Genomic DNA, 26,010 nt, shown 5'->3' on the forward strand with positions numbered 1-26,010 from the left:
GCCTAAAATGTTTTAAAGCAATGTTTCAATACTGAGTAAAGAACTGAAAATGGGAGGTAATATCTTACAGATAAGAGGCACTCAAATATCTATTGATTAATGACCTAAGCATGCTGACTTGTAGGCCATTTCTTCTTAATCTTTGCTAGATCAGGTAATCACAAGGAAGAAACTCATGAAATTGCTACTTTCCAGGGATGACGTCGGAGGCCAAGCCAAATGAACAAAGTCTGAAATAATAGCATTTTTATAATGAGATATAAGTATGGGTTTCATATATTTGGGTGACTGACACAGTAACACAAAAGTACTTTGGCATAAAAGGAAATAAAAGACATCTGGGTGACTACAAAGATCATTCTAGGGACAAATTTGCTTCAGCTCATTAATCCAGTAACAATGCTGGCACTGTTCCTGCCATTTTGGCTCTCTTAAATATATATGACATGAATATGTGTATGTCCATCTGTGTATTGCTATCTAACCGACTGCTATCAGTTCTGGAAGGTCAACAATTAGGAATTAAATTGATGATACAAATATACAAGGAAGATGAGTTCCCAAATCTAATTGAAATCTGGAAATTCTAAATTCTCTTTCACATTTAGTTCCCCTGCCATCCTTCCTGGCTGGCTAAGCCAAGAGAGGCTCCTGCAGTGGGAATCCAGAGTTCAATGAGCTGTGCATTCAGGGGCCACAGAGGAGGAAAACACAAGCCACACATACAGAGAACCCAAAAACACACCACATCCCCATTCATCCACTGGCAGAGGACATAGACTTCTTCATTCTGAATCTCCCACTGGCATTCAAGAATTGCAAGTTCTGTACAGACTAGGAGGTGACAGCCACAATAAGGGATCACTGTTACTGTTTTGTATGTCTTCTAATCATTGTCAGGCAAACTGTATTACTTACAAGTTTTGTTTCTTGTGCTGGTTACTGAAGCATCTCTCTGACTCCAGAGCTACTCTTCTCTACTCTGTGTTGTGGGGCCCAGACTCTGCAGGCTGCAAGCTGATAGTTCCCTAAGAAGAGTTACCTGCTGTCTTTAACACACATACATCATGCATACCACTACACCACACACACAACCCATGCATACACACACACCATACATACCATACACACAGGCACCAGATACACTTAGACCATCACTCAATGATATCGGACAACTTTTTTTTAACTTGGGTTTTAATTATGTACATAAATAGCAACATGAGAACGAGGAGTTCTAAGGCTTGTACATTATCTCTAGGTGAAAGGGTTTCAGATTAGTTTGCTTGTAGGATGGTATCACCCAAGATAACAGAAGTCTGGTCTAGTTTTTCCTGAAGAAGAAAGCCAATTTAATACATTCAATACTGATTTCTCTGCCATTTTTCTGTAGAAATACTGATTTATTCTATGGAGTTTCCAATGTTTACCTATAACTAAAAAAAAGAAAAGAAAAGAAAAACATAAGTAAACTGTGCCAGAAAAAATAAAAATAACTATAAAATTTTGCATTATGGAAATCCTTCAGATTTAAGTAGAGAAACCAGCCCAGATGCAGTGGGTCATGCCTGTAATCCCTGCACTTTGGGAGGCCAAGGTGGGTGTATCACCTGACGTCAGAAGGCCGAGACCAGCCTGGCCAACATGGTGAAACCCCGTTTCTACTAAAAATACAAAAAAATTAGCTGGGCATGGTGGCAGGTGCCTGTAATCCCAGCTACTCAGGAGACTGGGGCAGGAGAATCGCTTGAACCCAGGAGGCAGAGGTTTTCAGTGAGCCGAGATCACACTATTGCACTTCAGCCTAGGCAACGAGAGCAAAACTCCATCTCAGAATAAATAAATAAATACAGAAGCCATAGAAAATATTTACATCACCATTATATGACCATAAGAAGCATGAGCCAGAGAAAACTCTAATTATTCCCATTTCACAGAGAGTTAAACTAAGAATCAGAAAGAAGCCCGGGTGCGGTGGCTCATGCCTATAATCCCAGCATTTTTGGAGGCTGAGGCAGGTGGATCGCCTGTGGTCAGGAGTTCGAGACCAGTTTGGCCAACATAGTGAAACTCCGTCTCTACTAAATACAAAAAATTAGCCCAGTATGGTGGCGGGTGCCTGTAGTACCAGCTACTTGGGAGGCTGAGGCAGGAGAATCAGTTGAACCCAGGAGGCAGAGGTTGCAGTAAGCCAAGATCATGCCACTGCACTCCAGCCTGGTGACAGAGCAAAATTCCATCTCAAAAAAAAAAAAAAAAAAAAGAAAAAAGAAATTTTGTGCTCCATCAATACTACATATACTACATTCGGATTCTCAACTAGCTATGTATCTGAGCGTGATTAACCAGATGGATGGATTAATAAAAAAAATAAATGCCTAAATGGCACAGTACACATCACATCTGAAGATTAAACAACTACATTTCCATCTATCTGCTGGACAGCATGATTACATCACCCTCAGCTTGATGTATAATTTTCCTCACATCACCCTCATCATACTTTTCTGGAATAAAATACACATATATTCAAAGATATGCCAAAGACAAACGAGTCTTCTCCAGATTGCTTTCTTGATAATTTGTTGTTGTTGTTGTTGTTGTTGTTTTAAGACGAAGTCTTGCTCTGTTGCCAGGCTGGAGTGCAGTGGCATGATCTTGGCTCACTGCAATCTTCGCCTCCCGAGTTCAAGCAATTCCCCTGCCTCAGCCTCCCGAGTAGCTGGGACTACGGTCTCGCACCACTATACCTGGCTAATTTTTGTATTTTTAGTGGAGACGGGGTTTCACCATGTTGGTCAGGACGGTCTCAATCTCTTGACCCCATGATCCACCTGCCTCAGCCTCCCAAAGTGCTGGGATTACAGGCATGAGCCACCATGCCAAGCTCTGATTTTTTTTTTTTTTTTTTTTTTGAGACGGAGTCTCATTCTGTTGCCCAGGCTGGAATGCAGTGGCGTGATCTCAGCTCAATGCAACCTCCACCTCCGGGTTCAAGCAATTATCCTGCCGCAGCCTCCTGAGTAGCTGGGAACATAGGCACGCGCCACCACACCCGGCTAATTTTTTATATTTTTGATACAAATAGCATTTCACCCTGTTGGCCAGGCTAGTCTTGAACTCCTGACCTCAAGTGATCCACCCACCTCAGCCTCCCAAAGTGGTGGGATTACAGGCATGACCCACTGCACATGTTTTTTTTTCATAATTTGTAATTAATGTACTTAGCAATTAAGAGATTTTAAATATCTTAGAGGCCAGTGACTACTCACTTGATCTTTTAATATACAACCAAAAATTGCTTTTTTTTTTTTGCAATGGAGTCTTTCTCTGTAACCAGGCTGGAGTGTGGTGGCACGATCTCGGATCATTGCAACCTCCACCTCTCGGGTTCAAGCGATTCGCCTGCCTCAGCCTCCCAAGTGGCTGGGACTGCAGGCGTGTGCTACTACACCCGGCAAATTTTTTGTATTTTAGTAGAGATAGGGTTTCACTATGTTGGACAGGATGGTCTCAATCTCCTGACCTCGTGATCCACCCACCTCGGCCTTCCAAAGTGCTGGGATTACAGGTGTGAGCCACGGCGCCCAGCCCAAATATTCTTAAACATATAAACTACTAGCTCATTTTTCCTATCTCAGTTTATTATTCTGTTTTTGTCTTCCCTAGGAATTTGATAGATTTACTGCATTGTTAAAAACTAAAATCTGGAAACAATCTATGTTGATAAGGATGGTAGTCTATACTAGGAAATCATTAAGCAACTAGAGAAGGAATAGGTAGATCTATTAAGTACCAATAGGAAATATTTACACAATATATTACATAAAACAAGTTCATTCATTCATTCAACATAGTTAAACATAGTGCTGTCTATGGCATTCTCAGCAAAAAAACATTGAACCCAAGTCTGATCAAGCCTTCAAATCCAACCATAAGCTTATGGGAAATACAGGGAAGAAAGGAACCAAGAGATAAACAGAATACTACTAAATGTATACATTCGGCCACAGCCAGAACATGAGAAATTCTTTTATTCTTCCTCCCAGCTCAATCCCTGTAGAACATAGGAAATTCTAAAGGACAAATCCACCAGGTTTTTCAACAAATAAATGGCAAAGGACAATGAGGGAGTGGAAACTATTACAGTTCAAAGAGACTTAAGAGACCTATCAAACACAACGGGCATATCTTGTTTGGATCCTGGTTCAAAGGAACCAACTGTAAAAGGTTATTAATGAAACAACCAAGGAAATATGCACATTGACTGGATATTAGATGATGTTAAGGAATGAGTGCTAATTTCTTTCTTTCTTTCTCTCTCTTTCTCTCTCTTTTTTTCTTTCTTTTGGAGACGAATTCTTTCTTTTGGAGAAGAAGTCTCTCTCTGTTGCCCAGGCTGGGAGTACAGTGACGTGATCTCAGCTCACTGCAACCTCTGCCTCCTGGTTCAAGCAATTCTCCTGCCTCAGCCTCCCGAGTAGCTGGGATTACAGGCACCTGCCACCACACCCTGCTAATTTTTCTATTTTTAGTAGAGACAAGGTTTCACCACATTGGCCAGGTTGGTCTCAAACTCCGGACCTCAGGTGATCCACCTGCCTCAGCCTCCCAGTGCTGGGATTACAGGCATAAGCCACCATGCCCAGCTCTTTTTTTTTTGAGACAGGGTCTCACTCTGTCACCCAGGCTGGAGTATAGTGGCACAATCATGGCTCACTGCAGCTTTGACCTCCTAAGGCTCAAGTAATCCTCCTGATTCAGACTCCTGAGTAGCTGGGATTACAGGCACTGCCACTACGCCCGGCTAATATTTGTATTTTTAGTAGAGATGGGGTTTCACCATATTGGTCAGGCTGGTCTCGAACTCCTGACCTCGTGATCCGCCCACCTCAGCCTCCCAAAGTGCTGGGATTACAGGTGTGAGCCAACATGCCAGGCCAACCAGCTAAATTTTTACACATTTTTTTGGAGAGACAGGGTGTCACCATGTTGCCCAGGCTGGTCTCAAACTCCTGAGCTCAACTAATTCTCCTGCCTCAGCCTCCTGAGTAGTTTGAACTACAGGCATGAGCGACATCAATTTTTGTTGTTGTGGTTGTTGTTGTTGAGACAGTCTCGCTCTGTTGCCCAGGCTGGAGAGCAGTGGCACGATCTCAGCTCAGTGCAACCTCCACTCACTGCAACCTCTGCCTCCCTGGTTCAAGTGATTCTCCTGCCTTAGCCTCCCAAATAGCTAGACTACAGGCACGCGCAATCATGCCTGGCTAATTTTTGTATTTTTAGTAGAGATGGGGTTTCACCATATTGGCGAGACTGGTCTCGAACTCCTGACCCACCTGCCTTGGCCTACAAAAGTGCTGGGACCACAGGTGTGAGCCAATGCGCCCCGCCTGGGCCTTAATTTCTTTATGTGTGATAATAAAATTACAATTATATGCCTTCAGAAAGTTTTTTGTGCAGCTACTCAGGAGGGTGAGGTGGGAGGATCACTTGAACCCAGGAGTTGGAGTCCAGTCTGGGTAACACAGCGAGATCCCATACCCCCAAATAAATAACAGTAAAAAGAAAGTTTTCTGTGAACTTGCAGAACAATATGAGGAATATGATCCCATTTTGTCAAAAAAACAAAAACATGTATGTATGCATGAATGTTATATAAATTTAATTTATAAATTTTAAACAATATATATGTGTATGTGTGTGTGTGTGTGTGTGTGTGTGTGTGTGTGTATGTTTTTGAGACAGGGTGTTACTCTGTTGCCCAGGCTGGAGGGCAGTGGTGTGATCACAGCTCACTGCAACCTCCACCTCCCAGGCTCAGGTGATCCTCCCACCTCAGCCTCTGGAGTAGCTGGGACTACAGATGTTTGCCAACCACAATTGGCTATTTTTTTAAATTTTTTGTAGAGATAGGGTTTTGCTATATTGCCCAGGCTGGTCCCATGTAATCCACCTACCTCGGCCTCCCCAAGTGCTAGGATTACAGGTTTGAGTCACTACACCCTGTCTGTCTATGTGTGTGTGTGTCTCTCTCTCAATCTCTCTCTCTCTCTCTCTCTCTCTCTCTCTCTCTAAAAGTCTGGAATGATATACTAAACTATTAACAAAGATTACCTCTGGAAAAAAGAATAAAGGGCCAGGTGTGGTGCCTCATGCCTGTAATCCCAGCACTTTGGAAGGCTGAGGCAGGTGGATCACCCAAGGTCAGGAGTTCAAGACCAGCCTGACCAACACGGTAAAACCCCATCTCTACTAAAAATATGAAATTAGCCGGGTGTGGTGGCACATGCCTGTAATCCCAGCTACTTGGGAGACTGAGGCAGGAGAAACACTTGAATTTGGGAGGCAGAAGTTACAGTGAGTGAGATTGTGCCACTGCACTCCAGCCTGGACAACAAGAGCAAAACTCTCTCTCAAAAAAAAAAAAAGAATAAGGGATAAGACAAGCTTTTAAAATATTTAGCTAAAAACATTTTTTATAACCAACACAAATCACTTTTATAATTAAAAGCTACACCTCCTCCAACAAAGATCTAAAAAAAATAAAGAATGAAATCAAGGTTGTGTATTACAGCAAGCTGAACTCTGGTGCAGAGTATCTTTGAAAACTGAAATGGATATTTAGCTAATTTCCCTTTATTCTATATCTTTCATTATCCCTGTAGAGAAATATAACCATTCTGGCTGACAGGGATTAAAAAAAAGAGAGAGAGAAATATAACCATATTAAAAGTCAAGTCTCTAGAGGACATGTGTCACTCTGTGGCTGCTCACCCTCTACTCATCCTTTTTTTTGTTTTTGGAGACAGAGTCTTGCACTGTTGTCTGGGCTGGAGTGCAATGGTGTAGTCTTGGCTCACTGCAACCTCCGCCTCCTGGGTTCAAGCAATTCTCCTGCCTCAGCCCCCTGAGTAGCTGAGATCGCAGGTACCTGCCACCACGCCCGGCTAATTTTTGTATTTTTAGTAGAGACAGGATTTCGCTATTTGGCCAGGCTGGTCTCAAACTCCTGACCCTGTGATGTGTCTGCCTTGGCTTCCCAAAGTGCTGTGATTACAGGCGTGACCCACCGAGCCTAGCTCTAGTCATCCTTCTAACGGCGTATCTGGCCCCATTCACCAGAGATGCTGATTGTGGGGTGGCTTTTGCCTTTTAACAAGCTCCCTGGGTAATAGTTTATATCTGAGAACTACTGATTTTGGGTTACTGTATAAACTGCTATGATGTGAAAGAGGAACTGGATTTGTTCTCTGTGACCACTAAGAAGACATATTTTTGCTTAGCAGAAGAAATAGCTTCCGAAAAATCAGAACTGTCCCAAGATGGCTGCCCCACGGAGTGAGTTTCCCATCAGTGCTGGTGTAAAAGGAGGAACATACAGGGCTCCAGGGGACTCTGCTTGGGGCTGGGGGTTGGGCCAGATAATCTCTCTCAAATTCTCAGTTTATGTGACTCTTTGGGTCTCCAAAAATATAAAGAAAGCTTGAGGGAAAAAAACCCTTCAAACTCAGGGTTTTCATAAATTTCAAGTAGGGGCCATGATTTATAATAAATGTAACACCAATTTCCAAAAAAATTTTCTGATTATAAAATGCACATTCATTGCAGAAAAATTTTAAAATACAGAAAATTATAAAGAAGAAAAAACATAAAAATCATCATACCACTGAAATATACACACTTTCTGGTATATCGCCTGGCTTCATCCCCCCTATAAACATATCACACTCCCTTTTTTTTCATTTAACAATAATTGTGCATATGTTCCCATGCAATTAAATATTGCAGAAACAGAATAATAATATTCCTCTTTATGGATATACCATAATTAAACCATTTTCCTGTAGTTGAATATCTAGGTTGTTTCTAAATTCAATTAGTCTTCTAATTACCAGGGAATCACAAGTGCTATTATACAATTTTTCATTTATACACAAGCAATATAACTAGTGTTTCGAGCCTCTCTGTAACAGTCACACATTTCAGTGTTCATTATTAGATAAATACAAGTGTACTTACTATAATAAAGTATTGTTTGAAAATAATAAACCTAAGGAATAATGATACTTTTCAATTGTTTGAAATCGATCTATAGACAAATACCAACTGCCTGGTTCTAGCTTGTCTAAAATACCCAGGTATTTATTTTGTTCCATCAGTGGAACAAACATAAATAAGGCACAGCATTTAAGCCCAGAAATTAAAGATGGAAGAAAATATGACCGTTATATTTTCACATCAAGTTTGAACTGTTACAATTAATTAAACGAAAGACAAGTCATTTCAGCTGGCACTACAATGCTGAAAATAATCAGAGATTTCTTATTCTTTACCTGATTAAGATGGGCAGAGCATGGAGTTTTCTACTTAGTTCCAGGTGAATTCTTCACATTTCCTGGCTTTTGAAACAAAAGAAAGAGCTTTAATGCAGTTTGAAAAGAAACAGTGCAACAACTCAGTGTCCTGAGTATTTGGCTGAACATGAACATTAAAAATTATTGCAGGGGACAGAGTCAAACCATTTTATTGAGGACTTTGGGGCTTGCTAAAGAAAGGCTGAGGAGGACAGAGATCTTACATTCTCACAGTTGCCTTGCCAACCATTAAATGTTATACTGCAAAGTGATCCACCTCTCAGTAAGTTGAAGAAGTTACTAGGTCTCTGAGGGCCCTGTTGTAGAGTGACTTGGGCAGAGAGAGCAGGAAATAAAGCTCCATTAATTCTCATTATGTAGATTCAGCCAAACAGTTGGTTCTATTTAAAAAAAAATCAATAATTCCTCCTCTTTTATTTCCTGACATAAATCTTCCTAAAAGAGGAAGATTTACTATTTCATGGTGCTGTCACTGTTGGAAGATTTTACACCTATGGGAAGGCTTCCTGTAGGTATTCGCCCCATGCATTATTCACCATTATCCACCATAGGGGCCAATCCACAAAACATGTTTACTCTGAAAGAAGTTAGAATCAGACCACACCCATTCTGCCTAGCCATCATCCCAGAACACATAATTAGCTCATGTCATCCTTAAGAAGCGGTGTAAGAAAAGTTTCTAGTGGGAAAAGTTCATGTGCTAAACTTTTAAGGCCTTACTTTCTTTTCTATATGTTTTTTAGACTTTAATTCTGAAAACACATTAATAGTCAGAGATCAGATGGCAGTCTGAAAAACAGGAGGCTGCAGCTGGGTAGGCCATGGGGCTATGATTCTGTTGTATAGACTTGGAGCAGTTTCTCCTGGTGGCCCTCTTTCAGAGTTATTCACGGGTGAAGGAGGGGGAAAGTAAGAAAGCAGGAGCACGTGACAAACCCTGTCATTTCAGAGCACGGTTTCTAGGCAACTTTGGGGCTCCCTGGAGTGGCTGAGAACTGGTCTATAAGCACTATTTTATATCCATTGTCCCAGCATAATCAATAGTGTCCTCTTTCACTCTCAAGAGTATCCTGGTTTGCCGGGGATAGTGGCTCACACCTGTAATCCCAGCACTTTGGGAGGCCGAGGTGGGAGGATCCATTGAACCCAGGAGTTCAAGACCAGCTTGAGCAACACAGAAAAAAAAAAAGTTAAAAAACAGAGTACCCTGGTTTTGATGATAATGGTCACCACATCCACTTGACAATTGAGTTCTGGGAAACAAGGCCATATGGATTACTTGGCGGATCAATGATCAACAATTCTCAGGTCTACTTGATGCTCTGAACAAGACTGCTACAGGACTCAGAATCTGTGCCCTTCTCCTCCTCCAGAGCCACTCCCCACCCTGCCCCCTCACGTGCATGCACACAAGCGAACACACATATACAGACATGAACACACACCCACCTACTCCCTAGAGGCCTTTTTGCTGTTGCTTGAACTTGCCAAACTCCCTATTGGGACAAGAACTTTGCCAAGTATACCCCTTGACCAAGACCGGTCAATCCCAATTTTTGCCTGGCTAAATGTTATTCATCCTTTACATCAAAGCTTTCTTTATACTCTGTCCTTCAATTTAGCAGAACTTTCTATTCCCTTTCATAGCACTCATGCATTTCCTGATTGCATAATTATTTCTTCTTTGAATCTTTCATTAATCTGTAAGCTTCATGAGTGTACACTATCCCTTGGGCCTCCTAGCACATAGTATTCAAATATTTGTTGAATAATCAAATAGAAGGCCGGGGCAGTGGCTCACATCTGTAATTCTAGCACTGTGGGAGGCCGAGGCAGGTAGATCATTTGAATCCAGGAGTTCAAGATCAGCCTGGGCAACAGGCTGAAATCCTGTCTCTATAAAAAATACAAAAATTAGCCAGGTGTGATGACACATGCCTGTGGTTTCAGCTACTCAGGAGGCTGAGGTGGGAGGATCACTTAAGCCAGGGAGGTTGAGGCTGCAGGGAGCCATGACTGCACTACTGCACTCCAGCTTGGGCAAGAGTGAGACCCTGTCTCAAAACAAACCAATGGAAATGGGGCAGAACTTAGAAATCTGATGAATGTAAAAAAGTTTGTTGTTGTTGTTTTTTTTCTCAGATCTCAAGTCTGTCTAGAATTCAAAAGTTTGGGTTTTAATTTTCTTAACACATCTATGAACACAAATGACAATTTCTGTTAGCAAAATTAAAACTTAAAAAAAAAATCAAAACATTAATTTCTAATTAGTATGACTGCCATGTGAAGGCTGATTGCCAGCCATAACTTTGAGGTATAGCAGTCTACTGAAATATCTGGGTCCCTTACCAGATTAATGAAGAACAAGGAGAGGTAAAAAGAGGCTTATGAGGGCAAGTGAAATAATCATGTCCAACAATTGGGTCTGGCATAAAAACAAGGTAGTTCTTGGCAGGGCGCGGTGGCTTACACCTGTAATCCCAGCACTTTGGGAGGCCAAGGCAGACAGCCTGACATACATGGAGAAACCCTGTCTCTACTCAAAATACAAAATTAGTCAGGTGTGGTGGCACATGCCTGTAATCCCAGGAGAATTGCTTGAACGCGAGAGGCAGAGGTTTCGGTGAGCTGAGACTGCACCATTGCACGCCAGCCTGGACAACAAGAGTAAAATTCCGTCTCCAAAAAAGAAAACAAAAAAACTAAACCAAAAACAACAATAGAAAAAAACAAGGTGGTTCTCTACCTAAATATATGCTAAGTCTGAAAAAACAAAATGCTAAATTCACAAGCTTTTTAATCTTTTGGACAGTAAAAAAAATGAGCACACAAAAGCATTCTTCTGATTCAGGAAAACAACTTTGTTGCTAGGAAAATTTTCTTGTTTGGTTACATATCACTTATAGTATAACAAAACATCATAGTCTAATATCTCACTAAAAAAATATTTCAGAGACTCTGGGTGCACTACAAAAAAAACACAAAAAATAATAAAAAAAAAAATAAATAAAAATACTGAGCCCATCCACCCACCCTGTTACAAATCAGATCTCTCTTGGCAGATAACTCCATGATTTCAGACAAAACAACATTCTGACTTCAAAAAAACAGTTTGTGATTTAGCACAAGCCAGAAATCAAGTTTTTTTTTTTTGCATTTTCAGAGAAACAGTTTTATCTAGAATATTTTATAACTCAATCATTTTAATACATATCTGACTTCAGTTTTTATTTTCTTACCACATCCATGAACACAATTCCTTGTTTTGTTTTGTTTTTTTTTTTGAGACAGAGTTTCCCTCTGTCACCCAGGTTAGAATGCAGTGATGCAATCTTGGCTCACTGTAACCTCTGCCTCCTGGGTTCAAACAATTCTCATGCCTCAGCCTCCCAAGTAGCTGGGATTCCAGGCACCCGCTACCATGCCTGGCTAATTTTTGTATCTTTTTTCACCATATTGGCTAGGCTGGTCTTGAGCTCCCGACCTCAGGTAATTCGCCTGCCTCAGCCTCTCAAAGTGCTGGGATTACAAGCATGAGCCACCATGCCCGGCCATAAACAACAATTTCTGCTAGCAAAACTGAAACTTTTAAAGAAAATCAAGACACTGATTTCTAATTAGTATGCCTGTCATGTGAAGGCTGATGGCCAGCCAAACCTCTGAGGTACAGCAGCCTACTGAAATGTTTGCCTCCCTCACCAGCTGAATTATTTTCAACAATTATTTAACTTCTCCAAAATGTAGTTTCCTTGCTTACAAATGGGGATAATAGAATCCACCTCAAAGACTCTTAAAAGAGCTTAGTGCCAAGGGCCAAGCTCACAGCAAGTAAGTGCTCAATAAATATTACCTATCCTACATGGTAGGTCACTTGAGTCTTTGGATGAAAAAAATAAAAGGTAAGGATAAATTACCTATTAAAGATCTCAACAAGGCTGGGCGAAGTGGTTCACACCTGTAATCCCAGCACTTTGGGAGGCTGAGGTGGGTGGATCACGAGGTCAGGAGTTCGAGAGTAACCTGGCCAATACAGTGACACCCCGTCTCTACTAAAAATACAAAAATTTGCTGGGCATGATGGCGTGTGCTTGCAGTCCCAGCTACCAGGGAGGCTGAGGCAAAAGAATTGCTTGAACCCGGGAGGCAGAGGTCGAAGTAAGCCAAGATCGTGCCACCGTACTCTGCCTGACTCTGTCCAGCTGCTCCAGAGCGAGACTCCATTTCAAAAAAAAAAAATTCCCAACTAAATTCTGGTTCACTGGATGTGGTAGGCAGAGTAATGGCCCCTCAAAGATGTCTTCTATTTCTGGAACCCATGACTATTACCTTACATGGCAAAGGGAAATTAAGGTTGCATTGGAACTAAGCTTACTAATCAGTTGCCCTTAAAATAGGGAGATGATCTTGGATTATCTGGGTGGGCCTGATTCAAGCACATGAGTGTCTGTAGTCTAAGACGGAGGAAGAAGAAGGGGTCAGAGAGGGAACCTGAAAAGGACTTGCTGCAGGCTTTGACAATGGAGGAAGGAAGCTGGCAACAGCCCTCAGCTGACAGCCAGCAAAACAGACCTTGGTACTACAACCTCAAGGAACTGAGTTCTGTCAACAATCTAAATGAGCTGGAAAGAAATTTTCCCCTAGGGCCTCTAAAAAGGAATGCAACCCTGCTGACACCTTGATTTAGAACTGGACTTCTGACCTACAAAACTATGATAATCATTTGCATTATTTTCAGCCTGTACATTTGCAATCATTTATTCTGGTAGCAATGGAACACTAAAACAATGACATAAGGACTCCTGACTACAGCGTATGGTTCCATTTTCTATCAGTGGACATTATCTTCTCAGGCAGAAGCGAAAATGTTCAGTATCACATGAGTGGTGGTTGATGACCATCATGTGGCTGGAGTCCATCCATTTCATATGTTCCTCACATAGATAACCTTACTGAATCCTCAAAACAGCTCCAGGAGGTACTACGTCCAGTTCCCACGGTGCTGGAGTGACTTCCCAAGGTTTCAGGGCTAGTAAGAGGCAGAGGTGGGGTAGAAGTCTGGTGCTCCCCACCTCTTACACACTGGGCAACACTGTATCCTGACCACTGACACCAAGAGTGCATTCCTTTCAAAGGAGGAGATGATCATTATCTTCAGGATTTCTAACTTTTTGTTTTGCTGAATAATGGTGTTTTTAAAAAGAAGGAAAAAAATCATTTCCTAATACCTGTATTTCTTAGAATTTTAGAAAAAAATTACAAAGAACACAAATTCATAACTTTATGGAAAACCCATCAAATTGTCATTTAAAACAAATATAGTGGTAAGAATACCTAACGTGAGATCTGCCGTCTGGGCAGATTTTTCAGCATACAATACAGTACTGATATCTATAGGTGCAACGTTGTGCAGGGGATATCTAGAACTTATTCTCTGTGCTTGACTGAAACTTTGTTGATTGCCAACTCCCTATTTCTCCCTCCCCCAACCCCTGGCGATCGCCATTCTATTCTCTGCCTCTATGAGTTTGACTATTTTAGATACCTCATATAAGTAGAATCATGCACTATTTGCCCTTCTGTGACTAGCTTCAAAGATGAACATTTTAAAACTAAAATGTTTACTTTCAGTAAAACTTTGCTGTGTTTAGAGAGCCGAGGAATTTCTAACGGAGGAAGAAAAAGCAGGGCATGTTTACTCAGGGTGGTGGCTGCTGCTTCCCTTTCATTTTCTTGCTGAGCCAGCAAGAGCCTGAATAAAACTATTAACAGCTCAGCTTTAGAAGTTCTGCTCAGTTTTCATGTTGGTAAGAGGTCTGTGCTTCTTTCTGAATTTCCTGCCCTTTGAATAATTAGTGTTGGCCTTAAGAGTCATTCTACAATTCTGTGATAGTAATTCGTTGCATTAAAAAAAAAAGCTAGTGAAAAACTAAAATGTATTTACTGAGATATACTGCTGTGTTTGGCTAATTATAAGACAACTCTAGTCAGGCGTGGTGGCTCATGCCTGTAATCCTAGCACTTTGGGAGGCTGAGGAGGGTGGATTAATTGAGGCCGGGAGTTCAGGACCAGCCTGATCAAAATGATAAAACCCCATCCCTACTAAAAATATAAAAATTAGCCAGGCATGGTGGCACATGCCTGTAATCTCAGCCACTAGAGAGCTGAGACAGGAGAATTGCTCGAACCCAGGAGATGAAGGTTGTAGTGAACAAGATCGCACCACTGCACCACCACACTCCAGCCTGGGCTACAGAGCAAGATTCTGTCTCAAAAAAAAAAAGAGACAACTCTAAAAGAGCCATCGGTGACCCTGAGGACTGACACACACAACTGACCTCCTGACACCCACAACTGGCCTTCATCTCTGATACTCTGACCTTGAGTTGGAACTATTCTGAAAGCGTTTCAGATTAGCAATGGGCAGTCATTAAATATTTCATGCTTTCATTAAGCTCCTAGAGTCAAAGAGTGAAACCACAATGGAAAAGGTCAATAAATCAACTCCACGAAGAACTTCTGATCATCGAGACACCAAAACTGAAAAGACAAGCCCCAAACTGAGAAAAGACATCTGCAAACATCTGGCCAAAAAAATATTAGTATCTCGGAAAAAAATAAAGAACTCTTATAAATCAATAAGGGACAAATGACCCATATAAAAAGTGGCCAAAAGACATGAACAGGCATTTCAAGAAAAAGAAACCAATAAACCTGTGACAAGATGCTCAACTTTATTAGCAATCAGGGCAATGTAAATGAAAACCACGATGAGAAATTCTGGGAACATCTTGACATACTAGATAGTGAGGTAACTATGCAAACTACTTGGGTCATGTCAAGAGGACTCAGAGCCAACTTCCACTAGCAAAATGGGACACTTTGAACTTTAATAACAAGAATTACAAAGCATTCAAAACCATCAAATATGTTTAAATCTATAAATCCATAATTATTTTTAATTAATTTATTTATTATTTTAAGGAACAGGGTCTCGCTCTGTCACCCAGGCTGGAGTGGAGTGGTACGATCATAACTTGCTGCAGCCTCAAATTCCTGGACTCAAGTGATTCTCCTGCCTCGGTCTCCCAAAGTGCTGGCATTACTGGTGTGAGCCATTGTGCCCAGCCCATAATGATATTTTTAAAGAAAAACTAATAGGCAATCTTCTGAGGAAAGGGAATGAATTATTTTGAAACTGGATAAGAGGAAAAAAATCAAGTAATTATCTTCTTTTTCCTATATAAACTATAACTGGGTAACCAGTAGATAAGGGAAAAGGTTCCTTATTAAAATATTTCAGCTAATATGAGAAAATGAAACAATAAAAGTAGAATATTATTTTCTTTTTTTTGAGACAGAGTCTTGTTCTGTCACCCAGGCTGGAGTGTAGTGGCACAATCTTGGCTCACTGCAACCTCTGCCTTGCAGCTTCAAGCAATTCTCCTGCCTCAGACTCCTGAGTAGCTGGGACTACAGGCACGTGCCACCATGCGTGGCTAATTTTTTTGTATTTTTAGTAGAGATGGGGTTTCACCATGTTGGCCAGGCTGGTCTCAAACTCCTGACCTCAAGTGATCCACCCTCCTTGGCTTCCCAAAGTGCTATGATTATAGGCGTGAGCTACCACGCCCGGCCAATATCATCATTTTCTAACCCCCAAAGACTCAATGAGTCTAGGCATTGAACATCCACAGCTGCTAAAATCAAAAACAACAACAACAACAACAACAACTGAAAAAAAAAAAAAAAAAAAAAAACCAGACTTATGTGTCTATGTGGATCTAGAGCCTTGCCAAAAGGATGAAACAGGATGTGGATCAAGCAGCCTGTGGATCCAACTGCCAAAGTGCAGGGAATACAGAGAACACATTTAACTGCAGCATAAATGTGTAATCAGCAAAACCCAAACTGTTAGAAACTCTATGGGTGAAATGTGCCTGATTGTTTTTTTTTGGGACGGAGTTTCGCTCTTGTTACCCAGGCTGGAGTGCAATGGCCCGATCTCGGCTCACCGCAACCTCCGCCTCCTGGGTTCAGGCAATTCTCCTGCCTCAGCCTCCTGAGTAGCTGGGACTACAGGCACGCGCCACCATGCCCAGTTAATTTTTTGTATTTGTAGTAGAGACGGGGTTTCACCGTGTTGACCAGGATGGTCTCGATCTCTTGACCTCGTGATCCACCCGCCTCGGCCTCCCAAAGTGCTGGGATTACAGGCTTGAGCCACTGCGCCCGGCATGCCTGATTGTTTTAACAGATAAACTGCAAGGAAGACAACTCCAAAAGATGGAAAGGGAGCCTTTAGATTAAGACAGACTTAAAAAGCCAAAGAAAAAAAGCACATGAATTCAAACTAATGGGCAAGACTAAAGTGACGGGGACAAATACTTAGGTGAGAAAGCCATTAAAAAATAAAAGAAAGTTATTATAATAAAAGTTAGAACAGTAGTTATTCCAGGAGGTAGAGAACTCTGTGACTGGGATGGGCTACGGGGTGGGGCTTTGAGAGAACGCTGGCAAACTTCTATTTTTTTGCCCTAAATGATGGTTTATGAGGGTGTATGCCTTGTAATAATTCACTTAGCTATAAAAAATTAAAAACTGTTTAAGTCAAGCACATTATTGGGGCAACTATGGAAATATGAACATGGGCTATATATGAGATAACATTTGTGTAAATAATGAAATGTGAACTTTCCTGAGTATAATAACGGTACTGTGATTATGTAAGTCCATGTTCTTTGGAAATACATGCTGAATTAGATACAGATGAAAAATGCAATGATATCTACAATTAATTCTCAGATGGTTCAGAAAAATAAAATATACATGTGCACATGAACACCATGCATACGTGAAAAGATAGATTATACAAATATAGCAAATGTTAATTAGTGAATCTAAGTGAAGGGTATATTCATTGTACCAGTCCTGCACCTGATCTGTAGTTTTAAAATTTTCTCAAAATGAAAATTGGGAAATAAAGTAAAGCCACATACACATATACTCCACAATGAAAAATTCTTTTAAAGCCACCAGACTGGCAAAATGGAAACAATCAGTTGGCATCATCTAGTAAAACTGAAGATATGCAGACCCTATGAATCAGGAACCCTGGCCTAGAAAAACTCTTCACAAATTATGAAGCCATGCTGTGTTGTAATAGTAATATACTGAAAACCACCAACTAACCACCAAGATGGGTATTTTCTCATAAAGAAAAAAGGCACGGTGGCTCACACCTGAAATCCCAACACTTTGGGAGGCTCAGGAGGGCAGATCACCTGAGATCAGGAGTTTGAGACCAGCCTGCCCAACACGGTGAAACCCCATCCTACTAAAAATACAAAAATTAGCCAGGCATAGGGGTGCATGCCTATAGTTCCAGCTACTTGGGAGGCTGAGGCAGGAGAATCACTTGAACCCAGCAGGCAGAAGTTGCAGTGAGTCATGATTGCACCACTGCACTCCAGCTTGGGCAACAGAGTGAGTCTCCGTCAGAAAAAAAAAAAAAAGAAAGAAAGAAAAAGAAAATAGAGCAGTGAAAACGAATGCACTACTGCCATACATAACCCATAAACAAAATGTTAAGGGAACAAAACAAGTTGCAAAATAATATGTAGTAAGACTCATCTAGATAAACATATATATTATATATATATTTAGATTTAAATTTGGTATATTAATTTATAAAGGCAAAAACAGGCAGGCTCAACTACAGTATTTCAGAATATATACATATATGGTTAAACTGGAAGAAGAGTTTAAAGAAAAACAAGGGAATGAAATAAAATTCCAGATAGTGGTTCCCTCTGGGGAGACATGGGGGTGAGGGGACCCATGGAAGACTTGAAAGGCATCGGTAATTTCCTATTTTTAAAGGCAGATGATTGGTCGATACATACATGGTCATTATACTGTTGGATTTTAAACTGTACATGTGTGTTATATATTCATGTAACTTAAAAAAAGCCCTAGACCGTACTAAGATGACAATATTTCTGGACACACCTATCTTTGCTTCACAGTTCTGACAGAAAGTTCATTTAAACTGAAGCAGATAAATTCCTCTGAAGTAACCAACGATGACAGACTGAAAGACTGCTTTATTGGTAGAAGACTCAGCACAAACATTTAGAATCATTTCCTAAGAGAGAAAAGGTATGTGGCAGAGCAGTAAAATGTCAGAGACATGTTTGGGATATTTCAGAGTAATATAGCCCTATGGGAAATAATACCATTAAGAACTGTGCCATCATTCCTAATTTAAAAATTTTCAGCATCCTGTTTTGTATGTATGTATGTATTTATTTATTTGTTTGTTTGATTTATTTATTTGGAGATCACGTCTTGCTCTGTCGCCCAGGCTGGAGTGCAGTGGTACAACCTCAGCTCACTGCAACCTCCGCCTCCCAGGTTCAAGCAATTCTCCTGCCTCCACCTCCCACGTAGCTGAGATTACAGGCATGTGCCACCACACCCAGCTAATTTTTGTGTTTTCAGTAGAGACGGGGTTTTGCCATATTGTCCAGGCTGTTCTCAAACTTCTGGGCTCAAGCAATCCACCCGTCTCTGCCTCCCAAAGTGCTGGGATTACAGGCCTGAGATACAACACCTGGCCAGTGCCCTGTTTTAAACATAATGTCCACAATTTCTCTGACTATGTATAACCAAAAGCCACTACATCTGTTACATGATGAGAATACAAACAACTATGAATTAGATGATACCTAATTGAGACTGCTAATTAAAACCTGACTTGAAAACCAACTTCCAAACAAGCTAAGAAATAAAAAAGTCTCCTTGATGAAGTGTCCCTTAATTCCCTTCAATGAAGACAAAATCTCTTCATCCAAAAATCGTACATACTTTTCTGTGCCTTTCTACTGGCATTTATTACATTTTATCCTGTATTTTGGTCATCTGCTTTCCTTATCTCCTTTACTAGATTATGAATTACTTGATAGTCTATGATGAGAACATTCTCAGCTCCAGGGCCCCAGAAACATTCATATTCTAGGGTAGCTTACATCTTTGCTCTCATTCAAAAAACAAAAACAAGGCTGGGAGAGGTGGCTCACACCTGTAATCCCAGCACTTTGTGAGGCCAAGGCGGGTGGATCTCCTGAGGTCAGGAGTTCGAGACCAGCCCGAACATCATGGAGAAACCTCGCCTTTACTAAAAATACAAAAATTAGCTGGGTGTTACAGTGTGAGCCTGTAGTCCCAGCTACTCGGAAGGCTGAGGCAGGAGAATCGCTTGAACACAAGAGGCAGAGATTGCAGTGAGCCGAGATCGCGCCACTACACTCCATTCTGGGTGATAGAGTGAGACTCCATCTCAAAAAATAAATAAATAAATAACAAAAAAAAACACCCCGAAGCCCATGAAATCTGAAGTGGGGGGTGGGGCAAGATCAACAAAAAACAATGGCACTTCATTAAATCAAGTAATTCCTGAAATCTAAGAATACTGAATTTTGAATTAAAAGGGCCCTTGCTATTTTTTGTTTAAAACTCGTAACAAATATTTAATATGTTGAACATTAATTTTATTTATTACCTTCTTTTTTTTGAGACAGGGTTTCACTCCCATTCCCCAGGCTGGAGTGCAGTGGCACGAACATGGCTCACCACAAACTCCGCCTCCTGGGCTCAACAGATTCTCCTGCCTCAGCCTCCCAAGTAGCTGGGACTACAGGTGCATGCCACCACACCTGGCTAATTTTTTTTTTTTGTAGTTTTTGTAGATACAGGGTTTCACCATATTGCCCAGGCTGGTCTCGAACACCTGGGTTCAAAGCGATCTGTCTGCCTCAGCCTCCCAAAGTGCTGGGATCACAGGCATGAGCCATTGTGTCTGGCCCTGATTTTATTACCTTCTATCGAGAATAGACAGCTGTCAGGAAAATTATGCTTGGAGGGTAAATAAATGGGAGAAAGCCTTAAGTTTTCAATGACTCTGAAGAAGACAAGGGGATAGAGAGAGAAATGCAAACCAACCACGAGCTAATTAGAAATCTTTATCACCCTACTCCAAACGGATCTGCATATAAATTTGGGTAGTTTTAATACCTAATGTTTTCAAATTACCAGAAAATATTGACCTGCTCAACTGGCATTCTAACCACAGTCCAGTTACTTCTGCACTGGGCTGAATTCTTAGCGCAGTCAGAGAATGCTGATTCCACGCCAGAGGCTCCTGCAGCCTCTACTTTGGCTTTGGTGTGCACGCGTGTCTGCACAGACACCACAGTGAGCACCCAGGGGAGCCTGGGGGCCTCCCCTCTAGCTTTGGTGTGCCTCAATCTGCAGTCACACCACAATGAAAGCTTGCAGTTGAGGCTTTTAGTCTCACTTCCCACATTTCCGTCTAGGTCTATGTAGAGTTTTCTTGACATTTTACTTCCTTTCCTGTACAAAATTCAGTGGGCATTGGTTTTGCTTTGTTTTTGTTTTGAGACTGAGTGTTGCTCTGTCACCCAGGCTGGAGTGCAGTGGTGTGATCTTGGCTCACTGCAACCTCTGCCTCCTGGGGTTCAAGCAATTCTCCTGCCTCAGCCTCCCAAGTACCTGGGATTACAGATGTATGTAAACACATCCAGCTAATTTTTGTATTTTTTTAGTAGAGACAGGGTTTTACCATGTTGGCCGGGCTGGTCTCGAACTCCCAACCTCAGGTGATCCACCTGCCTCAGCCTTCCAAAGTGCTGGAATCACAGGCATGAGCCCCCGTGTCCAGCCGCATTTGCTAAGAATTTTTTTTGAGATAGAGTCTCACTCTGTTGCCCAGGCTGGAATACAATGGCACTCTCTCAGCTCACTGCAACCTCCATCTCCTAGGTTCAAGCAATTCTCTGCTTCAGGCTCCCGAGTAGCCAAGATTACAGGTGCCCACCACGTCTGGCTAATTTTTGTATTTTTAGTAGAGACAAGGTTTCACCATCTTGGCCAGGCTGGTCTTGAACTGACCTCGTGATCCACCCTCCTTGGCCTCCCAAAGTGCTGGGATTACAGGCGTGAGCCACCATGCCTGGCCAGGAATTTTTTAAACAGGAAAAGAAGCTTCCATAGAAAATACCAGAGAAACAATAATAATTTTTAAAAAAACACCTATGAATGTTTATTCTTTAAAAGGGATTGCCAAAAGACACTTGATACTGGTATAGAACTGTCTATTCAAGAGCTAGTTTAAACAGGCTTCAGAGGGACTAATTCCTTTAGAAGCCAGCAGTATAAAAATTATGTTTTTTCTTTTTCTTCTTCTTTTTCTGAGACAGGCCCTCACTCTGTTGCTCAAGCTGGAGCACAGTGGTGCAATCATGGCTCACTGTATGTAGCTGTGACCTTCTGGGCTCAAATGATCCTCCCACCTCAGCCTCCCAAAGTGTGCCACCATGCCTGGCTGACTTTTTTATTTTTTGGAGAGATGGGGTCTCATTGTGTTGCTCAGGCTGATTTCAAACTCCTGGGCTCAAGTGATCCTCCCACTTTGGCCTCCCAAAGTGCTGGGCATGAGTCACTGCACCTGGCCAAAAAATGTGTCTTAAGATTTCACTAGAAGATTATTTATGTAAATAATAAAGAGGGCTTATAATTTATTCTGTTCCAAATCCCAGTTCAAAATTCTAGATTTTAATTCTGACATAGTTATTTATATTTTAAAACTTTTTCAAAACTTGTCAGTGATTTGAAGTATTTTTTAAGACTTGTCAGTGATTTGAAATACTTGTCAGTATTTTTTAAAACTTGTCAGTGATTTGAAGCTCGGTTATTTATTTTCATTGAAAAATGAATTTCCTTTAATATGTGATGTAGAAGGCATGTTAACATAAGAAGTCCAATTCTTTCTTAGCTGGCTGTGCCTCTGAGTAGAGACATGATACCTTATTCTTTACTCATTCTTCCTTATCAGTGGGAGGAAGGGAATGTTCCAGTGAACACAGGCAACATTTAATCAGCTATGTGGCCACTAAAAGAGATGAAAGGTGACAAGTTCTTACAATTACACAATCTCTTCCCTCTGCTGCTCATGTACCAGACAGCACAGAGAACGTGGTCTTTAGCTGGTGGCTAGTCCCCAACATACCTTGGCTCACACCCTCAGCTGAGCTGAGAAGCCTGGGGGATAAACAGAAATGGCAGTGCTAAAGAAAATACAGAGCTTATGATAAGTGAAAAACCAAGGGGAAAAGGCTCACAATTATGTGGAAGAGGCTCTCAATTGTGTCTTTTTCCTGGGAGCACAGTATATTCCCTTTGAACTCAGTTTCAATAAAACTTTTAAATAATAAGCTACACTCGAAGGAAACCATGAATACAATATAATGGAAAATATGGTCTAAGACTGTGGTGGAATGCACTGCATTTTATGGTCACCACTGATTTGGTCCTGTTGATAATAACCAAATGCTCAGAAGTTCTACTGCTCTACCAAGAAAGGTCACCAGAAAATCTGAACTGGAGACATAACTAGAAGCAACTAGAAAAAGCAAGGAAATCAACAGGGTTATTAAGTATTTTATAAAACCCTAGAGAAACCACATATTTAAACCAAAAGGAAGGTAAGGAAAAAGATGCTTCTCACCTTTTGAAAGTTCTTCCACAGATCTTCTATGACGATATATCCTCGTAAACCCCAGTCATATAATCTCTCCCCACTGACCTTGAAACAAAACAGAAAAGATCTTACCATTCGACCCAGCAATCCCTACTACTGGGAATAATAATGGAATAATAGAATATATATCATTCTACTATAAAGAAACATGCATGCATATGTTCAGCATAGCACTATTCATAATAGCAAAGACACAGAATCAACCTAAATGCCCATCAATGGCAGACTTTCTGTTTTCTGAGATGGAGTTTTTGCTCTTGTTGCCCAGGCTAGAGTGCAATGGCGCAATCTTGGCTCACTGCAACCTCCACCTCCTGGGTTCAGGAGATTTTCCTGCCTCAGCCTCCCAAGTAGCTGGGATTACAGGCATGCACCAGCACGCCTGGCTAATTTTTTGCATTTAGTAGGGATGTGGTTTCACCATGTTGGTCAGGCTGGTCTTGAGCTCCTGATTTCAGGTGATCCACCTGCCTTGGTCTCCCAAAGTGCTGGGATTACAGGCATGAGCCACTATACCTTGCCAATGGTAGACTAGATAAAGAAAATGTGGTACTTATATACCACAGAATACTATGCAGCCAAAAAAAGAATGAGCTCATGTCCTTTGCAGGGACAGGGGTGGAGCTGGGGGCCATTATCCTAAGCGAACTAACACAGGAATAGAAAACCAAATGCCACATGTTCTCACTTATAAGTGGGAACTAAACCTTGACAAACACATGGACACAAAGAAGGGAACAGAGACCGAGGCCTACTTGAGTGTAGAGGGTGAGAAGAGGGTGAGGATGGGAAAACCACCTATAGGGTACTAGGCTTATTACCTGGGTAACAAAATAATCTGTACACCAAACCCCCATGACACACAATTTACAGTAACAACCCTGCACACGTACCCCTAAAGCTAAAAGTTAAAAAAGAAGTTTTTTTTAAAAAAAGACTCCTATTCTGGGGATAGCCAATATGCTTCTCAACCAGCAACCAAGTTCACTCTCTTCACTCTAACCATGTACTGCTTTAACCATAACAGGCTGAAATAATGTTTAATTATTTTTATATCTAGGGCAGGAAGATGTTACTCACTGTTCCTGACCTGGGGCTGCAGCAGAGATAGAAGCATTAACCATCTGCCTCCAGGACTGTTACAATGTTGAGCCAATGTTGGAAAGTACTGGCAGTTGTCACTAAAGCCATCAAGCTCCCCAAGCTGCGGCCACTGGACTCCCACATACAACTGTAGCCCAATCGAGGAATCTGGACTCAGTTCTGTCATGAGCAACTGAGGGAGCTCAGTCTCAGCTCAGTCTGGCTCAGAGCTCAATCAGTTCAGGTGACTGCACTGCTGTCTGCTCCTGGAACCGAGTTTCCGTGTGATGTGGTGGTTCTAGCAACTGAAGTCCCTGTGTCCATAATCTGCCCAGGACCTCAAAACCTAGAGCCTGCCTTGCTCTTGCCAGTTTTCCAAGGGACACTATCTCTAGAGTCCCATTCACTCCAGACATCACCTTTAACAGGCTACCTGCTGGTCTCCATCAGTGGCTCTTAAACACCATAGGCATTAATAAAAAACCACCAGAGGGCTTGCTAAAACATGGACTACTGGCCCTTACTGCCAGAGCTTCAGATTCAGTCAGTCTGGGGTGGGGCCTGAGAGTTTGCATTTCTACCAAGTTCTCAGGTCGTGCTGCTGCTTCTGGTCTGGTAACACACTTCGAGAATCGATGGTACAGCTTTATCCATGTTGCCTGCCACCGTGATCCACCTACCTGTCAGGGTACCATAAAACTGAGGATTCAAGGGTAAGAAAGGAGCAGCCTATTGAAAGCCCCAAGAAGGGCACTCCCAGCAGAGGGTACTACAGTCCCCAAAGTCCCCAACAATGAAAGCAAAGGTACCAGTACCAGGGAAGTGTGGAGGTCAGAGCAGTCTGTGTCTACAATGCCAACAAGAGCAGGTTGTGACCGGATACATAATTATCTAAACGGAGTGACCCTTAATTATCAGCTTTGGAATTTGAGTCTCTAGACTTCCATGTAAGTATACCAAAAAAGTATTTTAAATTTTTGCTAATGAATATTCAAACAATCATGCAAATTCATGTTCAAATTCTGTGAATACTGGCATTATTGGAAAAAGGGCCAGAACTGAGGCATGTAGTGGAAAAAATCAGTTAAATTTGCTGTAGTTCATCTGTATGTACAAACAAATTTTAGTCTGGTGTTATAAGAACTGCAAAGTAAAATAAAATTAAGCATCAAATTCATACACGCACAAACAAGAATGAGGGACACCATGGATTACACAGTTTATCTTACCTGGGCAAACACGATGGCTTGTTGTGGATAATAGAGGGAGGCAGCTAATCCCATGAAACCAGGCGGATACACTAGCTTCTTTATTTTTGAACCTAATAAATAAAAGGTTGTACACACCATCAGATGATTCATTAACCTATCACAATTTACCTTATCCATTTAACAATGAACAAGGCCAGGCATAGTGGCTCATGCCTGTAATCCCAAAGCTTTGGGAGGCTGAGGCGGGAGGCTCACTTGAGGCCAGGGGTTTGAATCCAGCCTGGGCAACACAGTGAAATCTTGTCTCTACAAAAATTTAAAAAAAAAAAAAAAATTAGCCAGGCATGGTAGTGTGTACTTATAGTCCCAGCTACATGGGAGGCTTAGGTGGGAGGATTCCTTGAGCCCAGGAGTTCCAGGTTACAATGACCTATGATCACACCTCTGCACTCCAGCCTAGGTAACAGAGCAAGACTGTGTCTCTTAAGAAACCCAAATAACTTGATTAGCAGTAACCTCTAAAAAGAAAATGAAAAAAAAAAAAAGAAACCCAAATAAGAAAACGAAAATAACCCCACCACTGAATAAGATTTCTTTGGTCCTAAACTAAGAGAATGTGCCTAATAAAGTCATGTGAACCAAAAAACTTTTGCACGGCTTTATTGAGATATAATTCACATTTACCCATTTAAAGTATAGTTCAAAGCCAGGAGCAGTGGCTCA

The 26,010-nt window shown here is 41.4% G+C and overlaps 1 protein-coding gene across 2 annotated transcripts in view; it reads right to left on the bottom strand.

Moving 5' to 3' along the window:
• Nucleotides 1-1,176: 1,176 nt before the first annotated feature.
• Nucleotides 1,177-26,010, bottom strand: part of APOO (apolipoprotein O) — a 72,907-nt gene continuing 48,073 nt past the window's right edge. Inside the window, exons 6-9 of one of the 2 annotated variants that reach the window (XM_032286132.1) lie at nt 25,306-25,397; nt 22,961-23,038; nt 8,334-8,399; nt 1,177-1,331 (exon numbers count right to left, since the gene is read on the bottom strand). In XM_032286132.1, coding sequence (XP_032142023.1) covers nt 8,364-8,399; nt 22,961-23,038; nt 25,306-25,397 — 206 coding nt within the window. In that variant the 3' untranslated portion in view covers nt 1,177-1,331; nt 8,334-8,363. Of the gene's footprint in view, nt 1,434-8,333; nt 8,400-22,960; nt 23,039-25,305; nt 25,398-26,010 lie in introns of both variants that reach the window. The other variant, XM_032286131.1, reaches the window with a different exon arrangement.

This window comes from Sapajus apella, unplaced genomic scaffold (assembly GCF_009761245.1).
Source record: "Sapajus apella isolate SASKATOON/1434 unplaced genomic scaffold, GSC_monkey_1.0 scaffold17, whole genome shotgun sequence".
Classification (NCBI taxonomy): Eukaryota; Metazoa; Chordata; class Mammalia; order Primates; family Cebidae; genus Sapajus; species Sapajus apella.